Genomic DNA, 24,884 nt, shown 5'->3' on the forward strand with positions numbered 1-24,884 from the left:
AGCCATGCTGTGGTAGGCGTCCCACATATAAAGTAGAGGAAGATGGGCATGAATGTTAGCTCAGGGCCGGTCTTCCTCAGCAAAAAGAGGAGGATTGGCAGTAGTTAGCTCAGGGCTAATCTTCCTCAAAAAAAAAAAAATAATAATAAAAGCAAGCTATGTAGTGTGCTAAGCCACTAAATGCTAACCCAGCTTGGTGATTGGCCTCTCTGCATCCTCTTCTTGTGGCTTCAACCTCTTTGTTCCAAGAAGTTCTTTTGCAGCCCGTTCATTACATATTTTCACACATCTTTTTCTTCTCTTTTCCTATACCAAGCTTCAGTTCTTGTTTCTACCTAGAGGCTTTCAAAATTCCTAGGGATAGACAAGTAGTAATAAAGTTTCTTCATATTTCCCTTCTCGTTTTTTCACCTAGACTCAAGAAGGGTAGACATAATGGAAACACAGATGCTAAGGGTATGTATTTGTAGACTCAAAGAGCTTCTCTGGGAATTTTATGTAGTTGACAGTGACACCTTGAGTTAAGGGCACATTAGGCTCTCTGGCTGGGAGGAATGAGGAGATGGGATGGTAGAGAAGAGGGAGGAGCAACTCTCGGGGGCTCCCCCCTCTCCTGTGCCAGTCCCATCATCTCTTTGAAGATGAGGTATATAAGAGTCAGTCAGTAATGTAATGAAGTGGGGATACAGTGGGAAGCTTGTTCGAGAGAGGGAGAGTGGGAGGGAAATTCCCCTGGTGGGCTAAATGATTCATGGATGCCGTTTGTATGCACTTTGGGCACTTATACCTGTATTCTAGCACAGTGGACTGTAACGTTTTCTTCAGTGACTCTTCTTTTTTAGCCTCTATTTAAAAGGTGGCTTTTTCCATGAAAAAAGCCTCAGAAGAGATTTAAGCTAAAAACCTTGGAGTGAACAGGAATATGGGGATTGGGATGCTAGTGGAGCAGCAGTGTCTTGCATGCTTGGAGTTCTCTTGTCTCTTACCCTATCACCATAGCCTTTGGATCACTGGGGTTTTTCCATGACTCCATATTTTGCAGTTAGATCTTTACTCCCTTTGTAAAAAAGGGTCAGTTGGAGTTGGACTGTAATACCAAATATCTACAGAAGATGGCACTGTTTAACTTTATTTACAGCGTGAATCATTTAATATGATTCACTCTCATTGAAAGCTTCAGGTTTTTGTACAGTTTTTTGGCTATTAATCAATTCTCTGTATTTGAAACTTTTTTTAAGTTAGTTAGAAGGGTGTCTGTAATTGCCTTAAGATGAGACTATGCAAGAGATTTTTTGATAGCAGTGTTCATATTTGTATTTAGTTTGTAACACTGAATAGTATTGGCCCATTTGTGTTTTTCAAAAATAATACTCCATAAAAAATGGAAATGTGTATAGAAGCATATGACAAAAATACAAGTATATAAAAGTAAAATGTTGTGTGGTGTTTTTTTTTTTTTTTTTTTTTTGCTGAGGAAGATTTGCCCTGAGCTAACATCTGTTGCCAATCTTAATCTTTTTGTATGTGAGTCGCCACAGCACGGCCACTGATGAGTGGTGTCAGTCTGTGCCCAGGAACTGAATCCAGGCCACTGAAGCAGGGCGCACCAAACATAACCACTAGGCCTCTGGGGCTGGCCTATTGTAAACTTTTTAAAAATGCTGAACAAAAGTAGTTTCATAGGTGACACATTGCTTTACTACTTGGTGTTTTTAATTACCATTATTCCTGTCAGTGTGTATAGATTATCAGATTCTTTTTCAAAGATTGGCACCTGGACTAACAACTGTTGCCAATCTTTTTTTTTTCCTGCTTTATCTCCCCAAACCCTGCCTGTACACAGTTGTATATCTTACTTGCACATCCTTCTAGTTGTGGGATGTGGGATGCCGCCTCAACGTGGCCTGACGAGCGGTGCCATGTCCGCACCCAGGATCCCAACCCTGGGCCGCTGCAGCGGAGCACGCGAACTTAACCACTCGGCCACGGAGCTGGCCCCATTTTTTTTTTTTTTTAAAGATTTTGTTTTTCCTTTTTCTCCCCAAAGCCCCCCAGTACATAGTTGTGTATTTTTAGTTGTGGGTCCTTCTAGTTGTGTCATGTGGAATGCCACCTCAGCATGGCCTGATGAGCAGTGCCATGCCCATGCCCAGGATTCAAACCGGCGAAACCCTGGGCTGCCAAAGTGGAGCACGCCAACTCAACCGCTTGGCCACGGGGCCGGCCCCAGATTCTTTTTAATAGCTGCATGGTATTACATTGTGTGGATGAACTTAGTTTAAATAGTTCCTGTTAATAGAAATGTTTGTTGTCTCCAATTTTTATTTCTTATAAACATTGATACAGTAAACATCCTTGTATGTACCTTTGCATACTTGTGTGTGTTTTTGTAGCATCGATTCCTGGAAGTGGGATTGTTGGGACAAATAGCATGCATGCTTACTATTTTAGTGGATATCGGTATGTTGTTTTCAAAAGAGGTTGTACCAATTTATACTCTCACCAACAGCAAGAGTGCTCGTTTCCCCTAACTTTTGCCAACATATATCATCAGGTTTAAGTTTTGCCGGTGTGAATGGGTGAACAGTAGAATCACATTGTTTTACTATTTGTTTCTCAGATAGATATTTTATACGTTACGGACTTTTCTTCTGTGAATTGCCTCTTTTGTGTTTGTTCTCCATTTTCCTATTGGGTTCTTACTGTTAGAGTCCAATGTATAATAAGAATATTTGTTACAGATCTTTTCTTTCATTTAAGTTCATGTCATGCCTAGATTTTTACCCTTTCTAAGAATGTGATAATATTCTACGTTTTCTTCCAGTCCGCTTATAGCTTTATTTTTTACATTTAGATGTTAATCCATCTGGAATTTATTTTTGTGTATGCTGTGAGGTAGGGATCATACTTTATTGTTTCCCAAATGGATAACTAGTTGATCAAACACCATTTATTGAATAATTCATCTTTTCCTTACTGACTTGAAATGCCATTTTTATCATATACTAAATCCTCATGTATTTCTGGGTCTGTTTCTGGGCTCGATTTTGTTCTGCGATCTCCTTGTCTGTTACTGTGCTGGCACAGCACTGTTGTAATTGCTGTAGCTTTGGTATGGTTTGCTCTCAGTTAGGGCAAGTCTAAGCTCTTTTGTTCACCTGTTCTTTCTCTCCAGTTTTCTGTCTTGAATCCAGCACAGCCCAATTATGATCATTATCACCACCAACTACAGTGAGTGTGGAGCATTCCCCTTTGAAACTCCTATAAGGTTTCTCCTGGATTCTGTGATAGCAGAAAACTGGGAGCCTAAGAGGTGTACCTTAAAGGGCTACTGATCAGACCTGGTTTCCTGGACTGTGCTGAAGATGGCTGGGGCCTGGGCTAGACTTCTGAGGGAAATATCTTTGGTGTTGAGTGTGATATAGACCAGACCTTACAACTTGCTTGAATCATGAGAATGGTCCGGGGCCAGACCCAGACACCTGTCATGCAAATAACTTCTTACATGGTTCATAAATTGCCATGACTGAGGATGAGTGGCTGCTGTAATACTGCCTACTGGAAAATGGGTATACCCTATTTTTAGGACTCTTAAAAGCATCAAATCAGTAATGGCCAATTAGGACTTTTTAATTTTTACTAATCTCTAGTTGAAAATTACCTAGTCATTCATTTCTAGAAACCTCATTCTTATAATTTATATCATTTAGAATATCATAATGCTATGACATTAGATAGCTAACTTCTTAAATCTTCTAGTTCCTATTTGAAAGTTTGAATGTGTGTGTGTACACACAAGGATATACATATATATTTATATCTTTTTTTTACTAGAATGACCAGTCAACAGGGGACATAAAAGTGATTGGTGGAGATGACCTCTCAACTTTAACTGGAAAGGTATGTATCTTGAAAGGAAAGAAAAGAGCACTTCATACCAAGAGTCAATTAGTAACCCTGTGCTTTCAATCAGTCACTAGGAGGCAGTTTACATAGTTATTTATGCACTTGAACAAGGGTTATTTAACCCTTGGAAGCAATCTAGGTTAGGTATCTTTCCCCAGGTCGTATAGCAAAGAGGCAGCAGAATCTAGCATTAAACTTAAAGCCCATGTTGTGAAGTACTGCTGTCTGCCTCTGTGAGGATCTAATTTGGGATCCCTCAAAAATATATATATATGGGGGAAAAGACAATCTTTTTTTTTTTTCCTTCGGTGAGGAATATTGTCCCTGAGCTAACATCTGTGCCAGTCTCCCTCTATTTTTTATATGTGGGATGCTGCCACAGCATGGCTTGATGAGCAGTGTGCAGGTATACACCCAGGATCGAACCTGTGAACCCCAGGCTGCCAAAGTGGAGTGTGCAAACTTAACCGCTATGCCACCAGGCTGGCCTCAAGACAGTCTCCTTTTTAAAAATAGACTCACTTGTAGTTTCTTATAAGATAAAGAAACAGTATAACGTAGGGCCTGAAAGTGGGTTCTAGAGCCAGACAGCTTTGATTCAAATCCTAGCTCAGTACTTCCTAACTATGTGCCCTTGGGCAGATTATTTAACCTCTCTGTGTCCCATATGTAAAGTGGGATGATAATGGCAGCCACCTCATAAAATTAAAAGGATTAAGTGAAATAATGCATGTAGAGCTCTTATAAGTTTCTGGTAGTTAGAACACTCAATAAATTCAAACATACTATTATTTTAAGAAAGCTCAAAAAGAGTTTTTTAAATACACCAAAATCCTTTCAGTATAGACAGTTGGCTAAAATAATAGAATATTAAGATATTCGAATATTATTCTAATACATTGAAATGACTTTTGAATAACTAATGATAAATGATGGAATGCTACCTTTTTTTTCAGCTGCTAGTTATTTTTTTACTTATAGATACTGTGCTAAATATAAAGGCATAATCTCATAAAACTTTCACAGCTATCCCATGGGGGGGGGGGTGGTATTATTCCCATTTTACAGATCGGGAAGCTAAGACACAACAAGGTTGAAGGACTTGTCCAAAGTCACTCTGCTGATAAGAGCTTGAATTTGAATGCAGGTTTGTCTGGGTCCAAAGCTCTTTTCTTCTTCTTCTTCTTTTTTTTTTTTTTTTTTTTGTTTTTTTAGATTTTATTTTTTTTTCCTTTTTCTCCCAAAGCCCCCCAGTACATAGTTGTATATTCTTTGTTGTGGGTCCTTCTAGTTGTGGCATGTGGGATGCCCCTCAGCGTGGCTTGATGAGTAGTGCCATGTCCGCGCCCAGGATTTGAACCAACGAAACACTGGGCCGCCTGCAGCGGAGTGCGCAAACTTAACCACTCGGCCACGGAGCCAGCCCCTCTTTTCTTCTTGTGACTTTTAGATTTTAATGTTTACAGCTTACTTGACTGAGTATCTATAAGGAAACTTTTACATAGAACACTTGCATCAAATTCTGTGGTCCCATATCAGGTCATGCCAGACTAATCTTGTCCTCCGCAACATCTTTTGAAACTTTGAAGGAGAACTTATAATCTGTTGACTCTTTCTCCTTCCTGTCCATCCTATACATCACTGCCAGACCTGTTCTCCTTCCCTTTCAGCACATTTTGCCCATATTTAGAAGTCATTCAAAGTCCTTACTCCTATAATCAGTTTTTCCTGCTGGGAGGGGCCTAGCCTTCAAAGCCTTCCTTGATTCCATTTGACCTTGCCTTTCCCACCTAATGGCTCTGCCCCACTATGTAGCTCTGTGATCTTAACAGGTCTCTGTTTCTAAAATAACTCTTTTCATGATAGTCACAGTAAAGTACATTGAGTATGGGAAAAAAATCAAGACACATAAGTTAGGTAAAGTTATTTCTTGGTGGTGAGATTATGGGCTACTTAGACATTCTATTTCAGTTTATCTTTTTGGGGCACTGTATGTATACACATACGTATGTATATAAATGTTTTTCCTCTTTTTTCCAGTTATTGGTTGAAAATATGGGCTTTGGACCCTGAAAACACCTCTTCAAATCTCTGTTCTACCACTTGGCTATTTTTATGACTTTAAGCAATTCATTTAACGCCTCTGAGCCTCATTTTTTTATTTATTAAGTAAAGATGTAGCTATTTGACATAAAATATGCTTTCAATAATGATAGCAATTCTCATTCTTTTATTTTTTAAACAGTATTGAGATCATGCTCTAGATAGTACAATTTTGTATTGGATAAGTATTTAATCTCTCTGAACTTTGATTTGTATAAACTGTCTCATACCACTAAAAGTCTGTGGTTATGACTTAAGGTTGTTCAGCTACTTAGTATTAAAGCCAAGACTATAGAATCCAGTTTCTCTGTCTCATAATTCAGTGCTATTTTCAGACTATAACTCTATCCCATGATGCAAAGCACTGCAGCATTGAGCCACAGTTACTGACGGGAAAATGATGTCCTTCAGATGTGCTAGCTAGGGTAGAGAAAATGTTGGGAAAGAACCACATAGTAGGTGGTGAAATGATTACTGATCCATTAATTGATTATATTTCATTTTACTTACTAAAGATTTAGATTGCAGTGTTTTGAAAAGAGACAAATTAGTTGTGATGTGAGGAAAGGAGTAAACTACATATGACCTGTGGTAGTAATATTATGTATATTATAAAATACACGCAAAATTATAGATTAAACAAGATGAGGTTTAAAAAAAGTTCTAATATTTATTTCTTGCAACCCAGTGGATCTTGTTTGCCTTACTTTGGTAACCACTGACTGAGAAGAATATATAGAACATTAAAATTGTGATGCTATAGGTATGTGACAGAGAAATGAGAACTAGAAATAAGTATGAATCTTTTTGTGATAACAATTAATAACCAGTATGTGAAATGCAACCTCATTCGTATAACTAGCATAAGAACAGACAGGACTCTTCTCTACCTCAGAGGTAATTGTTAGAAGGTGTTTTCTCTAAGGATTCTTCTAACTATCAAATTCTGAGAGGTAGAAATTGAGGTGAGGGTTGATGGTGGGAGGAAGCATTGGCATCTTTCTTTAGTCCAAGAATATGACCACATCCAGAAAAATGCAGATCAACTTCAGCCTAATGAGGAAAATAGGTTTTGAATTAGATTTAAATTCAAATTCGAATGCTAAGTTAAGTGCATGATTTTGGAATTATTGTACAAATTACAGTCCTTGAAATTAGAATTGCAAGACACATACTAGATGAAGTCCTTCGTTTTACACATTGAAAACTGAAGCCCAGAGAAATTTCATGACTTCCACAAGATTAGACCTCTGTTTAAGTAATGAAAACTTCTTAAAAATGAACATATGGGTCAAATTTTATTTTTAAAAATTCCATTGCAGTGAAATTTCATATTAAAGGCGTTCCAAATCCCAACAGATGGCCCACTTGTTTAAATCAGGGTTTGATATAGTAAAGTAGCTTAAACAAGAATGTGGATAATTCCTTAGAGTTTCTTATGATGTGATTCGAGTTATAATTGGAAACACTGTGTGATTCATTGTACTGATTTTCATTCTCTTTTTCTTCTAGAATGTCTTGATTGTTGAAGTAAGTTCTACATATTTTTAATGTAGTCTTTATGATTTTCTAACATAGTATGCACAGTCCTAAAGGTAAGCCAGGAAAAGAAATTCTTCATCAATTTTAATGGTGGGCTTGTGTTACAAAGGAGTGAGATATTTTTTTGTAAGAAATATTTAGTAATTTATTTTTACCGGATAATGGAAAATTTGGGGTATACTTCTTAGCCCTCTCTTTTTTGCTTCAATTTTTTTCTTTCATTTAAAGTTGATGTATATCATTCCCATACATGTTTTTAATACTTCTGTTGCGCATATATATATATGTATATATAATATACAAAACATATTTTGTGATTTAAAAATTTATATAGTGCCACACTATACATATTCTCTCACAACTTGTTATTTTCACTCAAAATTGTTTTTGAAATTGTTCATGTTGAGACATACAGAGTTAGTTGGCCTTAAAATGCTGCATAGCATTGTAGTGTATGAATCAACCAATTTACTGCCCTACAAGCAGGGAGTTCGCTTCCAATTTTTGTTACTACAGCAGGGCTGCTAAGAGCATCCTTTCATAATGCCCTGTGTACACATGTGTGAGTTCCCTCTAGATACAGGCACTTAGAAGTGGAATGACTTCGTTGTAGAATTTGTACATTTTCAATTTTACTATTGTTGCCAAATTACTCATCAAAGTGGTTGTATGCTTTATATTCCCACCAATAGAATGAGTTCTCATTCTTTTATGTAAAATGGTTTAAGGCTTAAGAGCAACAGGAACCCCCAATTCATTTTTTGTTGTTGTTAAGGTTTTTAGAAAACTTTAGCTTATAGATTAAAAAATAAATAACATTCTTTTCAAAGGGTTGGTATACGTTAGTATCCCTGGGAACTAGTTGCTTTTTTTAATGTAGATTAATTAATTCTATTTTAGATTGATTCGTTTTGTCTGGGGTAATGCTCCCTAACAAATTAACCACAAATGTAGCAGCTTAAAACAATACATGTTTATTATCTCAGTTTCCATGGGTCAGGAGCCTGAGGACAGTTTAGTTGGGTCCTCTGCTCAGGATCTCATCAGGCTGAATCAGGGCTGGGACTCCTATCTGACTTGTGGCTCATGGTCTTCTTCCAAATTCATTCAGGTTGTTGGCAGAATTTAGTTCCTGTGGTTGCAGAACTGAGGGCCCTTTTGCCGGTCAGGGGTGGCTCTCAGCTCCTGAAGGCCATCTGTATGTCGTAGCACATGGCCCTCTCACATGACAGCTGACTTATTCAAAACCAGCAGGAGAATCTATCTTCAGTCTGCTACAGCTATCTTGTATAATATAGTCTAACCACAGGAGTGACTATCCCCTCATTTTTACAGGTCTTGCTCACACTCAAAGGGTGTGTGCGCCAGGGGATGGGAGTCTTAGGGGCCATCAGGATTATGTCTGCCACAACCCAGACATCTGCATTTTTCACAGGATTCCAACCCTGGTGTTTCTGATGATTCACACACCCCACTTTGTGAAGCACTGCTTTGTACCATCTGTAGAGTGATTTCATCGAAGGGCATTAGGGTTATGGTTTAAGAAATATTTTCCCAATTAGAAATGGGTTTATTTTGAATAGTGTCCTACTTTTGACTAAATAGCTAAGATTCACTTTCATATAAAGTCATTTTATATAGTAAAACCTTATTAATTTGGATACTTTTAAGGTGTTATAAAGCAGTGTTTCTCAAAGTGTGATCCATTAACTATTTGCATCCAAGAGTTGGGGGGAGAGCATCCCAATCTTGAATTTATGAAAAAAACGAAATACCTTTTATGATGAAGGGCAGCATCATAACTGTTTAATAAAGTGCATGTACATATTTGCATATATATTTAAATTAGCTGTCATTGACCTCTTGGCGCCTACCAAATCCAGTCCCAAGGACTAGCTTTCCTACTGCTTACTGAGAGCCAGATGATTTACAGATTCCAGGAAATCTCAGTGCATGAATTGTGAGAATTACCACACTGAAAGAAATGGCATTATTCCAGTTACACATGGGGTTTTGCTATTTTGTGTTTATATAATGACTCTGAATTTAAAGCTATGTTGATTTTATTTACCATTTAAACATTTAAATCTCTTTTCTTTTTTTAAAGGATATAATTGACACTGGCAAAACAATGCAAACCTTGCTTTCCTTGGTCAAGGAGTATAATCCAAAGATGGTCAAGGTCGCAAGGTGTGTATATAACATTTTGACATAGGATGTATTCTTCATTTGAAAGATGATTAAGTAATTGCTTCTTTGTAAGGGTAAATGTTCTAAACTGTCATTTTATCTTCGAAAAGTAATCTCAAATATGACTCATTAAGTATTCCTTGTAAATAATTTTGTCATGTGTTTATAAAGCCCTTTATTGCAGTCAACTTTCTGCTTGATATTAACATTTGGTTTTTGAGCATTCTGTTAATGATATCAACTTGTCCTGGGTAACATGACAGAGAATTTGGGACCTCCTTGCAAAATTGAGACCAAGGATCCCAAAGAGGGGTTAGGAGGTGGTAGGAAGGGGTGGGCCTTGAAGATCCAGAGCTCCTGGAATTGAGCGAGGTAGTGGTTAGTGGTGATGTATGCTGCATCTTGTTCTGTATCCACATTGAAAGTTTACAACGCCTGCTTCCTTTCTTCTAAGCCAGCCTCACCTCCTGGTCCTACCTGTGCTGTTTGGCTTTTGCTTCTTTTAGTTCTACCTATGTTTATCCTGAATTATAGTTTAATTCCCCAACAGCTCTGAGGTAGCACTATTCTTCCTACTTTACAGATTAAACCAAGGCATAGGGAATTGTCCAAAGGCACAGAGCTAGGACGCTATAGAGGTGAGATTTGAATCCAAGCAACCTGGTTCAGAGTTCATGCTTTACTACCTTATGTTTTTGGTAGGGTAACATCCCTGGGTGGTTTTTTTCTTTTAGGTTTTTACAATTTCATTTTCTATTTATAAATCTTTGATCAATCTGCAGTTTTGGTGTAGGGGTCAGACAGTGACCCATCTTTTTTTTCCCTAAATGATTAACCTTTTTATAAAGCCCTTTTAAAGGATCAAAGTATCTGTCACGTATCTTTGAATTGGAGTAAGCCTTCTAATGAGTCATATGTCAGCAGTTTGTCCTTTGAGGCTTTTCACGTAGCTGGTGCCAGTGTATCGTCAGTGAGTTTTTAGGTGGATTTGGGACAGGTATAATGAGAGTGTATAAATGATGCATTCTAGGGCACTAAGTAGTATCCTGTGAACCAGTCAGTGTTCTTGCTTATTTCTCTACATGCTCTGTAGGGTTTTAAATGTCAGCCTACTATAGCATGGACTTTATTCCTCTGGATATTCTTTTGTGCCTCTTTCCTGGAATATGCTGTGGAATTTGAGATAGACTGCCTCATGAGAGAGGTATTTTGTGTTGCTGGAGGTGTGAAGTGCTCAAAGAATACTTAGGTCATTTCTTTTCTTTCCCCCCTACCCAAAGCCCCAGTACATAGTTGTATATTCTAGTTGTAAGTCCTTCTAGTTCTTCTATGTGAACCACTCCCACAGCATGGCTACTGACAGACAAGTGGTGTGGTTCTGCGCCTGGGAACCAAACCTGGGCTCCCAAAGCAGAGTGCGTCGAACTTTAACTGCCAGGCCTTCAGGGCTGGCTCATTAGGTCATTTCTTAGTGGTGGAGTTGGCCTAAGTCTGTGTTTCTCAACCTTTTTTTCCTAATGTCTCCCTCACCATTAAATTTTAATATCACAGATATATTGTATATCTGTTTATGTAGTCTGTGTATATCTGTGCTTTATACATAAAAAGATTAAGTATAAAGCTTATTTTTATTCAATGTAGGGTTAAGAATGACTAGGTAAGCTTTTTATTAACTTAAAAGTTAAGTTAAAAATTAAAAGATTATTGAGCCAGCCCTGATGGCCTAGTGGTTAAAGTTCGGCGCTCTCTGCTTCCGTGGCTCAGGTTCGGGTCCCGAGCATGGAACCACACTGCTCGTCTGTCAGTGGCCATTCTGTGGTGGCAGCTCACGTAGAAGAACTAGAAAGACTTACAACTAGAACACACAACTATGTATTGTGGCTTTGGGGAGGGGAAAAAAAATAAAAGACTATTAACTGGTAGGAATGTCAAATAGTATGGCTGCTTTGGAAAACATTTTGGGGGTTTCTTAAGAAACTAAACTTGTAACTGGCATACAACTCCTGCAGTTGCACTACTGGGCTTTATCCCAGAGAAGGGAAAACTTATGTCTATATAAAAACCCGTACGTGAATGTTCATTGCAGCTTCATTTGTAATAGCCCCAAACTGGAAACAACCAAAATGTCCTTAGGTAGATGAATGGTTAAACAAATTGTGGCACACCCTACCGTGGAGTCCTACTCAGCAATAAAAAGGAACCAACTCTTCATCCGCACGCCAGCCTGCATGAGCCTCAGGGGAATTGTGCTTACAAAAGCCAGTCTCAAAAGGTTACCTACTGTGTGATGCCACTTATATAACTTTAAAGTGACAAAATGGGGTAGAAATGGAGAACAGATTAGTGGTTGCCAGGAGTTAGGAGTGACTGGTGGATGTGACTATAAGTAAAGAGGTAGCAAGAGAGAGCCTAAGGTGATGGAAAGTTCTGTATTTTGATTGTGGTGGTGGTTACATGAATCCACACGTGTGATAAAATTGCATAGAACTACAAACACGCAAATACGTGCATATGAAACTGGTGAAATCTGGATAAGGTTGGTCCAGCAATGTCCCCATCCTGGTTGTGGTAATCTACTACAGTTACATGAGACATTAGCATTGGAGGAAACTGGAGAAAGCACACATGGGACTGCTCTGCGAGGGTTTTTTTTTTGCAGCTTCCTATGAATCTGTAATTATTTTGAAATAAAAAATTTGATAAAGCTTTCAGCAGTTAACTTTAAACTTTATCTGCTTAGTAATGTTTAATATTATTTACTCATATAAATTGTAATGTATCAAATTATATATGCAAATTAGAAATTTCTATAAATACCTAATAGCAGTGTAATCACATTAAAAAAAAATCATCCAAAAGCGGTTGTTTCTAGCAAGAGTCAAAACAATCAAAAAATTAATCTCTTAAAAATTAACTAGGGGCCTGCCCCGTGGCCAAGTGGTTAAGTTCACGCACTCCGATTCTGCAACCCGGGGTTTCCCTTGTTCGGATCCTGGGCGTGGACATGGCACCGCTCGTCAGGCCATGCTGAGTCAATGTCCCACGTGCCACAACCAGAAGGACCCACAACTAAAAATATACAACTGTGTCCTGGGGGGATTTGGGGAGAAAAAGCAGGGCGGGGGGGGGGGGGGGGGGGGAAGAAGATTGGCAACAGTTGTTAGCTCAGGTGCCAATCTTTAAGAAAAAAAATTAACTACCAGATATTCATTGAGAATTTGTTGACACTTTTTCTTTGCATACTTGACATGGTTAATGGGATAAATTACTTTCGTGGAATTAAATAATATATAAACTGGGGATCAAAAAATTAACCCCCACAAGGCAGCCAACAAGCACTCACAGGCCACCTCTCACAATACAGCTCCCGGATCGGGCAGCTCTTGAGAGAAAGTCCTCTAATCAGTCATCTGTTCACCACAGCTTTGTAGCACTGATCTTGCATATGTTTCATGTATCTCCCGTGAACTCAATGTCAGTGCTACTCATGCTACCTCAGAGATCCCAGTGAGAGAAATTAAATACTAAGGAATAAAATTTTGTTAGGTATGGCTGAGTTTTGGAATGTCTAAGCTCTCCTGCCCCCAACTCCCCTTTGCCAAGAACCAGTTTCAGTTCCCTTGGAGGAGATGTGGCTTCTGTTGAGAATGCCTGGCCTAGGTGACTTCTGAGGCTCTTCCTGCTGCGTTTCTAGTTTGCAGGTTCTCGAGAAGTAGAGTGAGAAAGGCATGGACTGGGGTTTTCAGTCTGGTATTTCTCTCCCACTTACCTGAAAAACTGTCCCATACTTAATCTCTCTGAACATGTTTACTCATCTTTAAGTGGGAGTGATTGTTAACATCTTGCACTTATAGGGAAGCTGTGGGATTCAAAGGAGATAACGTATTTGAAAGTCTTTTAAACTGCAAAATGCTGTTCCAGTGTTGGCTATTACAATGTGATGGATCTCATTGTAGTGAGCAGCTGCTTAATTGTGCCTTTTAGGGTGAAGGAAGGGTAGTAAGGTTTTTAGCACATTACGTGTAGCTAGTTCTGGAAATTACCCATTTTTTAAATTGAGATGTGATTCACATACCATAAAATTCACTCTTTAAAAGTTGTACAAGCCAGTGGTTTTTCGTATATTCACGGACTTGTGCATCAATCAGCACTGTCTAATTTTAGAGCCTTTTTATAACCCCCAAAAGAAACCCTGTACCCATTAGCAATCATTCACCCTTTCCCCCAGACCCTGGCAAACAACTAACCTTTCTATGGAAAGTCTGTGAATTTGCCTCCTCTGGACATTTCATATAAATGGATATAGGCTATGTGGTCCTTTGTATCTCCTTTGACTTGGCGTATTTTCAAGGTTCATCCACGTTGTAGCATATATCAGTACTTCATTCCTCGTTATAGCTGAGTAATATTCCGTTGTATGAATATACCACATTTTATTACCCATTCATCTGTTGATGGACATTTGGGTTTCTCCTCTTCAGCTCTTATGTATAATGTTGATAGGAACATTGGTGTACAAGTTTTTGTTTGATCACCTGTTTTCAGTTTTCTTGGATATGTACCTAGGAGTAGAATTGCTAGGTCATATGGTAACTCTCTGTTTAACATTTTGAGGAACTGCCAGACCCTTTAACAAAGTATCTGCTTAATGTTTTACATTCCCACCAGCAATGTATGAGGGTTCCAGTATTCCATGTCTTTGTCAACACTTGTTATTGTCTATATTTTTAAATTATGGCCATCCTAGTGTGTGAGATGTGGTATCTCATTGTGGTTTTAATTCGCATTTTTCTGGCGACTAAGGATGTTGAGCATCTTTTCATCTGCTTTTTGGCCATTTGTATATCTTTGGAGTTCTATGAAAGTTGCTTCAAAAATGAGTTAGAATCATGACTTACAGATGGAGCTTTATTAAACATTCACATCTATAGGCGTATGAGGTGCCAAATTCCCTTAAACTCTTAGTACAGCTTGCACTGAGTTTAATGATACCTTTTCTGGAGTGTTCTTGAGTGGGTTCAGATAGAGGGAAGGGAGGGTTTTTGCTGTGATTGGTTTATTTTCTTTCTAATTGGAAATTGAGTCCAAGTGTATCTTCTAATTACTGGAAGAGAGTCATGAGGGCTTGATTAGATGACCCCTTGGAGGCTAAGGGTAGGCCGGTGGTTCGCAACGTTGGCTGCCTATTGGAATCACCTGTGAGCTTGAAAAAAACAACAGCCTGTGTCCGTCTCTCATCCCCAGTGATTCTGATGTAATTGGTCAGAGGTGTGGCCTGGGTGTCTGAGTTCTGTTTGGTTTTTTCAGAGTTCATAGGTGATTCTGAGGTGCAGCTGAGGTTGAGGATCACTTTAGGTGCCTTTCAGCTCTTTAAATATATTTATCTAGGAAGGTATGACATCATGTTTTTGGGGGACTGCCCTTAACATATATAAAGGCTTTCAAAGCACTGTCTACAGCTTTTATTTTAATGGCTGAAAATTTCAGGAGGCAGCACTTGGGTTACAAAATTAGCTTTTGTTCGAGTTGACTCATCCTACCTGCAGTTTTTGCTCTCAAAAAGAGATACTAGCTCCTTTAGCATGCTGGTTATTTTTTAGCCTAAAGTTCCTCTTCGTAAGCCGCATATTAAAAGTCTGAAAGGTAATGCTTACCCCTCCCACACCCCTTTGTGGCTTAGGGATTGTATTTCCAGGGATTCTGGACTGAGAGCCCTTATCTTTTCATCTTTGCTTGTTGGCAGTCCCCACTCACTCATTCTCCTGATTAGCTGCCCTCCGGTGAGTGCGTGGGTAGTCAGGGTGCAGCTCTCAGAAACGGCCATCGTGTTCCAGCTGAAGCTCAGTCAAGGTCCTCATCTGTAGCGTGAGCTCATGGCTGCCCCCGTCTAGTGATCCCTGTGATTTAGCTCTCCATTTCATAGTCTTTCTTTGGATATGTTAAAACTCACCATAGTATGCTAAATGCAGATGAAACCATGTTTGAGAACGTTAATGTTCTCTTTTGTAGTGCCCTGTAGTGTCTCCATATGTCACATGTCACATTTTGTAATTAACAGCTTGCTGGTGAAAAGGACCCCTCGAAGTGTTGGATATAGACCAGACTGTAAGTGAATTGCTTTTTGTCAGTCATTTAACCATCTTTAACCTAAACAAATTTTACATGAAATGGTTTAGAGTTACTTTGGAGAATATTTGTAGAGAAGGCCCATTTGCAAGTATTTATTTGTAATTTTTTAGATTTTAGAATTTTAGATTTGAAGTGATATTTTCTGTATCTAAATGATAAATTATGATTCTTTTTAGTTGTTGGATTTGAAATTCCAGACAAGTTTGTCGTAGGATATGCCCTTGACTATAATGAATACTTCAGGGATTTGAATGTAAGTAATGCTTCTTTTCCTCACTCTCATTTTTCAGAACCCATATAAAAATTTACAAAAGAGAAGAATTGTTCTCTCTTTCCAGCACCTCATAATTGGAACCGACCGATGGTTCGCATTAGTCAGATAAAGCTGTTGTCAAATACACAGTGTCCTTAGAGCTGGAATTTGGCCAGGCTAGGGTGACACTTCTTGCTGGCTGAAACAGTTGAACAGCTTTAGTATACAATAACTGTCCCATTATTGTTTCAGATGATAGATGTGGTCATAAGTAAGAAATAAATGAACTAGTTTAAGACTTTTAATTCACTCTCCTTCAAATACCCACCTCCTTCTCTGGAGGCAGGAGTCCCAAGTATGCATTTATGAACATGGGGAGGAGGATTAGGAAGACTGCACAAACCTCTGTTTAGTAAAAACCCTGCAGCATTGGGGCTGGCCCCGTGGCCGAGTGGTTGGGTTCGCGCGCTCCGCTGCAGGCGGCCCAGTGTTTCGTCGGTTCGAATCCTGGGCGCGGACATGGCACTGCTCGTCAGACCACGCTGGGGCAGCGTCCCACATGCCACAACTAGAGGAACCCACAACGAAGAATACACAACTATGTACCGGGGGGCTTTGGGGAGAAAAAGGAAAAAATAAAATCTTTAAAAAAAAAAAAAAAAAAAACCCTGCAGCATAATACTATTCCTATACGATATGCAAAATGCTCTTCTTGCCTTTCATTTCAGAATGCACTTTTCTAACATGAATTTCTGGATTTTTTTTTTATAGCACGTTTGTGTCATTAGTGAAACTGGAAAAGAAAAATACAAAGCCTACGATGAGAATTCAGGTTGAGTTGAGAAACATCTGGAGTCTCATTGAAATCACCAGTGAAATTATCAAATGTTCTAGTTCTGTGGCCAGCTGCTTAGTAGAGCTTATTGCATGTATCTTCTAAGAATTTTATCTGTTTTGCATTTTAGAAATGTTAGTTGCTGCATTCCTGAACTCTTTATTTGCACTATGAGCCTATAGACTATCAGTTCACTTTGGGTGAATTGTTGTTTGACTTGTGAATGAAAAATCTCTTAAACCACACCACTATTGAATGAAAATATTGAAATTGTATCTGTAAGAAACATTTAAAGAGAAGATATATTAGTTTTTTAATTGGTATTTTAATTTTTATATATTCAGGAAAGAACAGAAGTGATTAAGTATTGTTTATTAGACCACTGTGTGTTAAGTAAGAAGTGGTCAGTTTTCATATCAGTGACAGCATCTAAGAGGTATTGTTATGTTGGATAAACCACATGTCCTGGAATTATTTTAGTAGTGTTTTGGTAGTATTAACTGTATTTTCCCACTTGTTCAGATAATTTCTGGTGAATCTTTGTCAACAGTTCCTTTTAAATACAAATCAATAAATTCCAAAAACCTTCACCACTTTTTGAATTCTTCAATGTAAGAATCCTTAAAATAAAGGCTGTCTCTTTAAAAGAAACTATGCATACCTATCATTTCTCTACAAATTAACCTAGTGTAGTTTTGTGTTGGTTACTTTTCCTTGTCTGTTAAGCTTTAGTAGCTGGTTTAGTTGTAATCTTTACCAAGCACAGCAGATAATGATTATCTGGTACAATGGATTGGTGGAGTTAGCAGAATTCTTACCTACTTCAGAGACATTAAATTTCAGACGCATAGTATACTTACTACATTCTACTATCTAAAATAACATGGCTTTCTCTTGGAATTCTGTTAAATCGTTTAGATCGCAGTCTCACCTGCATCTCAACAGTTGGTTTCAGACATGTCCTGTTAACCTTTTCTGTGCAGATAATACTTTATTAACTAAAGAACAACAACAAAACTTTCTGTTTTCTGGGAGCAGGAAGAAAAATTTTAAACCAAAGCTCTTAATTGCTTCTCTTCCAGGTAAGGTAGGAACTTGCAACCTTGCCAGCCATCTAGCTATATTTATGCCTTCAAAATTTGCTGTAATTCCCAGTAGCAAAGTAGAGAAATTTAAATAATACTAAACAGTAATTTGTTATAGTCCTAGAACTTCCTAGTTTACAAAACTTTTTCACTTTTGTTATTTCATTTGAGCCTCACAACCCTGTGAGGTTGAAGTCGTCGTTAGCACATTACCACGTGCGAGCGTAGTATCGGAAATAACTAACTCCTGACTCCTCCCCCTCCCCACGGCATGGCACCTCACCCAGGTCTCCAGGGCTGCCCTGTTCACTACTGCAGCCTGCCGCCGCTGCCAGGCTTCCTTACCCTCCCCTTTTCAGTTGTGCCTACCACCTTCTGTAGGTTGAACCATGTGAAATTACCATTTTTGTAGGTAAAAATAGTTGGCTGTTGGCAATTTTGAGTGGTATAACCTAATAACAAGCTGTATAGTTTACATTTGTATTTATAGCCTGCTGTTTGTCTCTCCCCTCCACGTCTTCTAGAATGTAAGTTGCATAAAGAGGGCAAGAATTTTTATCTCTCTTGTTCACTGATGTGTACTTGGTGCCTCAAAGATAGTAGGAGCTCAGATGATTGTTGAATGAATGAATAGCTAAGAGCTCTGAGTTTGACTGTCCTGATCTTTGCTTATTAGCTGTGTGACATCGAGTTACTTAACTTTGGAACCTGTTTTCTCAGCTGATTAATGGAGATAATGTTGTCTCCTTCACAGACTTATTGTAAGGATTAATTAAGATGTGATAGTGCAGGTGAAACAGGACGGTGGCCTGAGACATAGCAAGTGCTCCATAAACATTAGTTGCTGCTAAAAAGTATGAATGTTTTGAGAAGTTAGATGCGTGGATAGTAAGTGGCAGAGATTTAAACTAAGATCTTGTCTGATTCTTGCTACAGTGTCATAAGGAAGCTCAACTGTTTCCCCTTCTGATTCGCCCAAACTCAGGTTGTGGTTATGTTTTATCTGGTTGGCAAACCCAAGAAGAAACCCAGCTAACAGCCAGGAAGGAAAGGCCTCCTGAAACTCAGCATTTTTCTCATAAGAATACTCCTGAGACCTTACTTAATCTGCTTTTGGGGCATACTTTCTAATAAATTTCTAATAATTTCATTTCTTTTGGGGGGGGCAAGATTAGCCCTGAGCTAACATCTGCTGCCAATCCTCCTCTTTTTGCTAAGGAGGAAGACTGGCCCTGAGTTAACATCGTGCCTGTCTTCCTCTACTTTATATGTGGGACGCCTACCACAGCATAGCTTGCCCAGCAGTGCCATGTCCACACCCGGGATCTGAACCGGTGAACCCCCGGCCACCAAAGCGGAACGTGTGCACTTAACCACTGTGCCGCCGGGCTGGCCCCTAAAAATTTTATTTAACAAACTGTCAACAGATTAGATATAGTCCATTTATAAGATAGGGGAAGGGAGATACTGACAGGAGGAGCAGTAATTTTCAGCATAACAGTCTGTCAAGGTGTAGAGGAAAAGTATTATAAAGAAAAAGCGTTGGGGCTGGCCCTGTGGCCGAGTGGTTAAGTTCGCGCGCTCTGCTTCAGTGGCCCAGGGTGGCACCACTCGTCAGGCCATGCTGAGCTGGCGTCCCACATAGCACAACCAGAGGGACCTACAACTAAGATACATAACTATGTACTGGGGGGCTTTGGGGAGAAGAAGAAAAACCTGCTATAGCATCCTGGGGCCATCTGGTCATTTAGTATAGGAACAAATGGTCATAAACGTCACACATCAGGAATCCTTCAGGGCTGCACTTTAATTACAGCCCATATAATAAGGGATGTTCATAAGGAAAGGGAAATGAAATTTCATTTGCTTGATTTTAGGAGATAGGGAAACATGGAATCTGTTTTAGGAATATTACCATCCAGGGGAATGTTGGTGCTTAAATAAGAGGTAAGCCTTAGTGAATGGAAAGTTCATGTGTGTTGAACCCTTTATGTGTTCCTGTAGTGTGAATGCTTAGAATGTTATATGTATCATACCTGTAAATACAGGTATGTCCCCACTTTAATTCCATGTATAAAAGCTTTATAGATAATCTGAGCTACTCTTCTAATTGGTTAACTTAGAAAGTCAATCCATTAATGTCTTTCCCTGGCATTTGAGATTCTGGAAGCCCACTGACCACCCTCTGTGCGCCAGGTCCTCGGAATGACAGGCAAGGTTCCTGGTTTCATGAAGATTTCATTCTAGTGGGAGAAAGGGATAGTAAACAAGGTAATTTCAAATAGTGGCAGGCTGTGAAGGATCTAGAACAGCAAAGTGCTAGGGACTGGGGGGTGAGGAGTGGGCGCCATATGTTGGATAAGGTGGTTAGGGAAGGTCAATTGGTTGAACTGCGACTGAATGGAAAAGAAACCAGCCGCACGAAGGAAGAGCTAGGAGTAGAGAGGTCCTCGCAGTAGGAATAGCAAATGCAAAAGATGCTCAGATGGTGACGAGCCGTCTGAGGCAGTTGGAGGGAGAGAAGGGAGGCCAGTGTGGCTGAGTAAGGAGAGTGGTAGGACCTGAGACTGGAGAGGAAGGCCAGGGCCAGACCATGACCGTGGGAAAGTATGGATTTTCTGCATTCTGCAGTGGGAAGGCACTTGAGGGTTTTAAGCAGGGAGTGATAAGATTTTACTTGCATTTTTAAAGGCACAAGAACTTCTAAGAGCAGTTCTGAAAGCTGCAGAGGCTTCAGGCATGAAACTGGTAATGCCAATAGTAAGTACTATTTAAATTAATAAGCATCAGATGCTGTGCCACGTGCTTTATATACATTATTTATTCACAGCACATTTCACAGGAGAGACCATCACAGAGGTTCAGTTGCCAAATAAGTGGAGGAGAAGTCTGCCATGGACAAACGGGCCACATTTCTTCCCTGGATTATTGAAGTAGCCTCCGACCTGACCTCCGGCTTCCACCCTTGTCCCCCTTCCACCTGACTGACACACACGCAGTCTCAACACAGCAGCCAACGTGATCCTAACGAAAACTTTAGTCGGGTTGAGTCACCCTTCGGCTCCAATCCTTCCTGTGGCTCCCCGTTTTGGAGTGAAAGCCCAAGTCCTTACAAGGGCGGATAATCTCTTCCCGCCGCGCTGCTCCCAGCACGCTGGCTGCGTCCCTGTACCACCAGCGTGCTGAGCAAGCTCCGGGATGGCTCCACGTCTGTGTCCACCACGCCTTAGCGAGAGCTACAGCGCTCGGACTGCTCCTCCCAGCTGCTCCCCCTGCCTCTGCTCTCGCCCCCCTGCCCCTTCAGCCCCCACACTGCACTTGGGATCATCTTATTTTACTCTTGATTTTTTGGGAGATGATGATCTTTTAAAAATATAAATCAGATTATATCACTTGGCTGCTTAACACTTGAAAACTCAAGCTATCCTATGGCCAGCAAGCCCATGTGTAAACTAGCCCTGCCCACTTGTCTAGCTTCATTTATCCTTTTCCTCCTTGCTCACTTTACTTCAAGCCCACTGCTGTTGTTTCAGTTCCTCACACCTGCCAATCTCCCCCTTGCCCTCAGGCCTCTGTAATTGCTGTTCCTTCTGCCTATCACTCAATTCCCTCAGATCAGCCTGGCTGGCTCACATATCACCTTGGTGAACCCTTCCCTGATCTCCCTCTAACAGCCTTGGAGTCACTCTCCATTACCTTTCTTCTGTTTTCATTTCCTCACAGTCCTTAGCACTGTCCAGCAGTCTCTACGGGCAACAACTACTGTGGCTGCTAGGTTGGACCTGCCACTGCCGCAGCTTCAGTGGGGAGGAAACAGAAAGCCCAAGTCGGTGCAGGTTGTTCATTACTTAGCATGAGCACAATCCGCGTGATGTCAGCTTCCCGCATCCCCGATCCCGCAGGATGACACCAAACCAGAGAGGACAGATGACACAAGGGGTGGGTTGCCCTGTCGGGGAGGAGCTGGCTCCATACTCCAGCTAAATGATTTTATAGCCTGAGGCTCTAGCCTTGGTGGGGAGGCAAGGTTGAAAGTCCCATGCCTTTCGGGCACCAGGGAGGCATATAAGAAACTGCCTCATGGCGGCCTCTGCAGAATTGGGAGGTGGGTGACAAACAGCCTTGGAACAGCTCATCACAAAGCTGTTTACCTTACCATGTTCCTAGGAGGGTCACAGTCTGTTCCTTTGAGGCTTAGGTCAGACTGCAGTTGACCTTGTCTGTGTGGCCTGTGTGGAGATGTCCATGGCTGAGCTGTTTCCCCATAAGCACACGCCAAATTGACCTTTTCCTCTGTTTCTCTGCTTATTGTCTCTCTGCCCCAGCAGACCATCAGCTGGCTCCGTGAGGGCAGAATTTTCCCAGTCTGGTCACTGCTGTATCCCCAGCACCTTCAAGAGGGCCTGGCAAATGAGAGTGCCCGATAAATATTTGTTGGATAAATGATAGAAAGTTGAAAAAGAAATAACAGTATTTTAAAATTATATCTGAATTAACTAGAATTAGAAGCAAAACATATTTTTCAAGTTGAACCCCCAAAACCTCTTTTTATTAACAGCTAATATTTCTTGAATTATTACCATATGCAATGGAAATATACTAAGCGCTTTTGACTCCTTGTGATAACCCCTATGAGGCGGAGTTCTTTTTTAATCATCCCAGTTTTACATATGAAGAAATGCAGGCTCAGAGAGGTTGCATAATTTGCCCAAGATCACACAGCTAGAAGTGGCAGATGAGGAATTTGAACCTAGGCAATCTCATTCCAGAACCTGCCCTCTTAGTTCGTTGCCACTTAACGTTTAGTGCCCAGCTCTTGTGTGGAAACGAATATACTGAGAGTTTAGAGGAAAATATTAAGCTCATTGATGGTAATCATTTCAAATGACTTGTACATTAAACAGCTTTTTGAGGTCAGAGCTGATCTTTAAGAATGTAGACTGACTTCCTCTGGCACTAGGAAGCATTTTCAAAGACAATTACCGAGTTTTTCCAATGTGATCTTCAAATTTTTCTGCTGGCTTATTTTACGATCCCGTGGGCAGCTTCAGACAAACTAACTTTCTGGCATGAAGGATTGTGTGCGCTCTTTGCCATTTTTAAATGTGAATTTTATAGATACTTCAAACCACTTGAAAGTAATGATTTTTTAATGGCCTTTCATTATTATTTGTAACTTCCAGCATTACTGATAAAAACTGCCAAATTAAATTTCACGTTTTCTCTTTACACGATATGGGTGCACTTCATAATGAGCTTCCTCATTATGATTCATGACTGAAGTGACTTTCAGACTTGGTAGTGTTTCAGTAGAACTTCCTTTCCTAACATGTTTTCTATTCCTTTCATTAGGACAATATTTGAGAGCTCTGAAGATGAAGCTTCGATTATATTGCACGTGGCTTCCTTTGGAACACTGCCTGCATCTCCCCGCCTTAGCTCCTGTGTCCTCTTGTCATGCCCCACCCCTTTTTGAGCACTGCCTTACTTTCTGGCACCACAAGACACTACAGGTTCACTTGTATTTTCCTGCCCTGGTCCAGCATCAGCCATTACTCCAAGGAGCCCTGGTTCCTTTGTTGAAGAATGGTATTAGAAAGCAGGATCCACGTGCGAGATGTGCGTCTTACTATTGGGGTGTCCTTGCTTCTGGGTCCTCCTAAGACAGAGCTAGCAAGTAGAAGCATGCATACTAACCCATGTACACACACATCTATATTTCTTTATCTGTCTATCTGTATACATATGAAAATAAATTGTACTGATATCTCCACTCTAATCCACACTGCAGGATTTATTCTAGCCTTCCCCGTTTCCTTATTTTTAAACTTTTTTCTTTCACGGTGAGAATGTGGCTCTGTTCACTTACTTGTGCAACCCTCGTATCATAAAGTAGTTACATATGCCTATAACAGATTTGCTAACTAGAGTCCAGTATTTGTGGACAGATCTTTTTGTTGTAAGCCTTATAGTATCCAATCAAAATGCTGTTTTCCAGAAAGAGAATTCAAGAATACAATCCCATTTACAATCGCAACGAAAAGAATAAAATATCTAGGAATAAATTTAACCAAGGAGGTGAAAGACCTATACACTGAAAACTATAAGACATTGAAAGAAATCCATGATGTTCTAAAGAAATGGAAAGAGATTCCAGGCACATGGGTTAGAAGAATAAACATACTTAAAATGTCCATACTACCCAAAGCAGTCTACGGATTCAATGCAATCCCAATCAGAATCCCAATGACATTCTTCACAGAAATAGAACAAAGAATCCTAAAATTCATATGGGGCAACAAAAGACCCTGAATAGTCAAAGCAATCTTGAGAAACAAGAACAAAGCTGGAGGCATCACAATCCCTGACTTCAAAATATGCTACAAAGCTATAGTGATCAAAACAGCATGGTACTGGCACAAAAACAGACACAGAGATCAATGAGACAGAACTGAAAGCCCAGAAATAAAACCACACATCTACGGGCAGCTAGTCTTCAACAAAGGAACTAAGAACATACGACTGAGAAAAGAAATTCTCTTCAAAAAATAGTGCTGGGAAAACTGGACAGCCACATGCAAAAGAATGAAAGTAGACCATTATCTTATGTCACACACAAAAATTTTAGCTCAAGGGGGCCGGCCCGGTGGCGCAGCAGTTAAGTTTACACGTTCCGCTTCTTGGCAGCCGGGGTTCGCCGGTTTGGATCCCGGGTGCGGACATGCCACCACTTGGCAAGCCATGCTGTGGTAGGCATCCCACGTACAAAATGGAGGAAGATGGGCATGGATGTTAGCTCAGGGCCAGTTTTCCTCAGCAAAAAGAGGAGGATTGGCAGTAG

At 40.0% G+C, this 24,884-nt stretch overlaps 1 protein-coding gene across 1 annotated transcript in view; it reads left to right on the forward strand.

The window, feature by feature from the left end:
* Positions 1 to 17,609, forward strand: part of HPRT1 (hypoxanthine phosphoribosyltransferase 1) — a 33,533-nt gene extending 15,924 nt beyond the window's left edge. The window contains exons 4-9 of the mRNA XM_023634464.2: positions 3,835 to 3,900; positions 7,522 to 7,539; positions 9,659 to 9,741; positions 15,800 to 15,846; positions 16,047 to 16,123; positions 16,895 to 17,609. Of these exons, the coding sequence (XP_023490232.1) occupies positions 3,835 to 3,900; positions 7,522 to 7,539; positions 9,659 to 9,741; positions 15,800 to 15,846; positions 16,047 to 16,123; positions 16,895 to 16,960 (357 nt within the window). The 3' untranslated portion in view covers positions 16,961 to 17,609. The remainder of the gene's footprint in view (positions 1 to 3,834; positions 3,901 to 7,521; positions 7,540 to 9,658; positions 9,742 to 15,799; positions 15,847 to 16,046; positions 16,124 to 16,894) is intronic.
* Positions 17,610 to 24,884: the final 7,275 nt, after the last annotated feature.

This window comes from Equus caballus, chromosome X, assembly GCF_041296265.1.
Source record: "Equus caballus isolate H_3958 breed thoroughbred chromosome X, TB-T2T, whole genome shotgun sequence".
NCBI classification, from domain to species: Eukaryota; Metazoa; Chordata; class Mammalia; order Perissodactyla; family Equidae; genus Equus; species Equus caballus.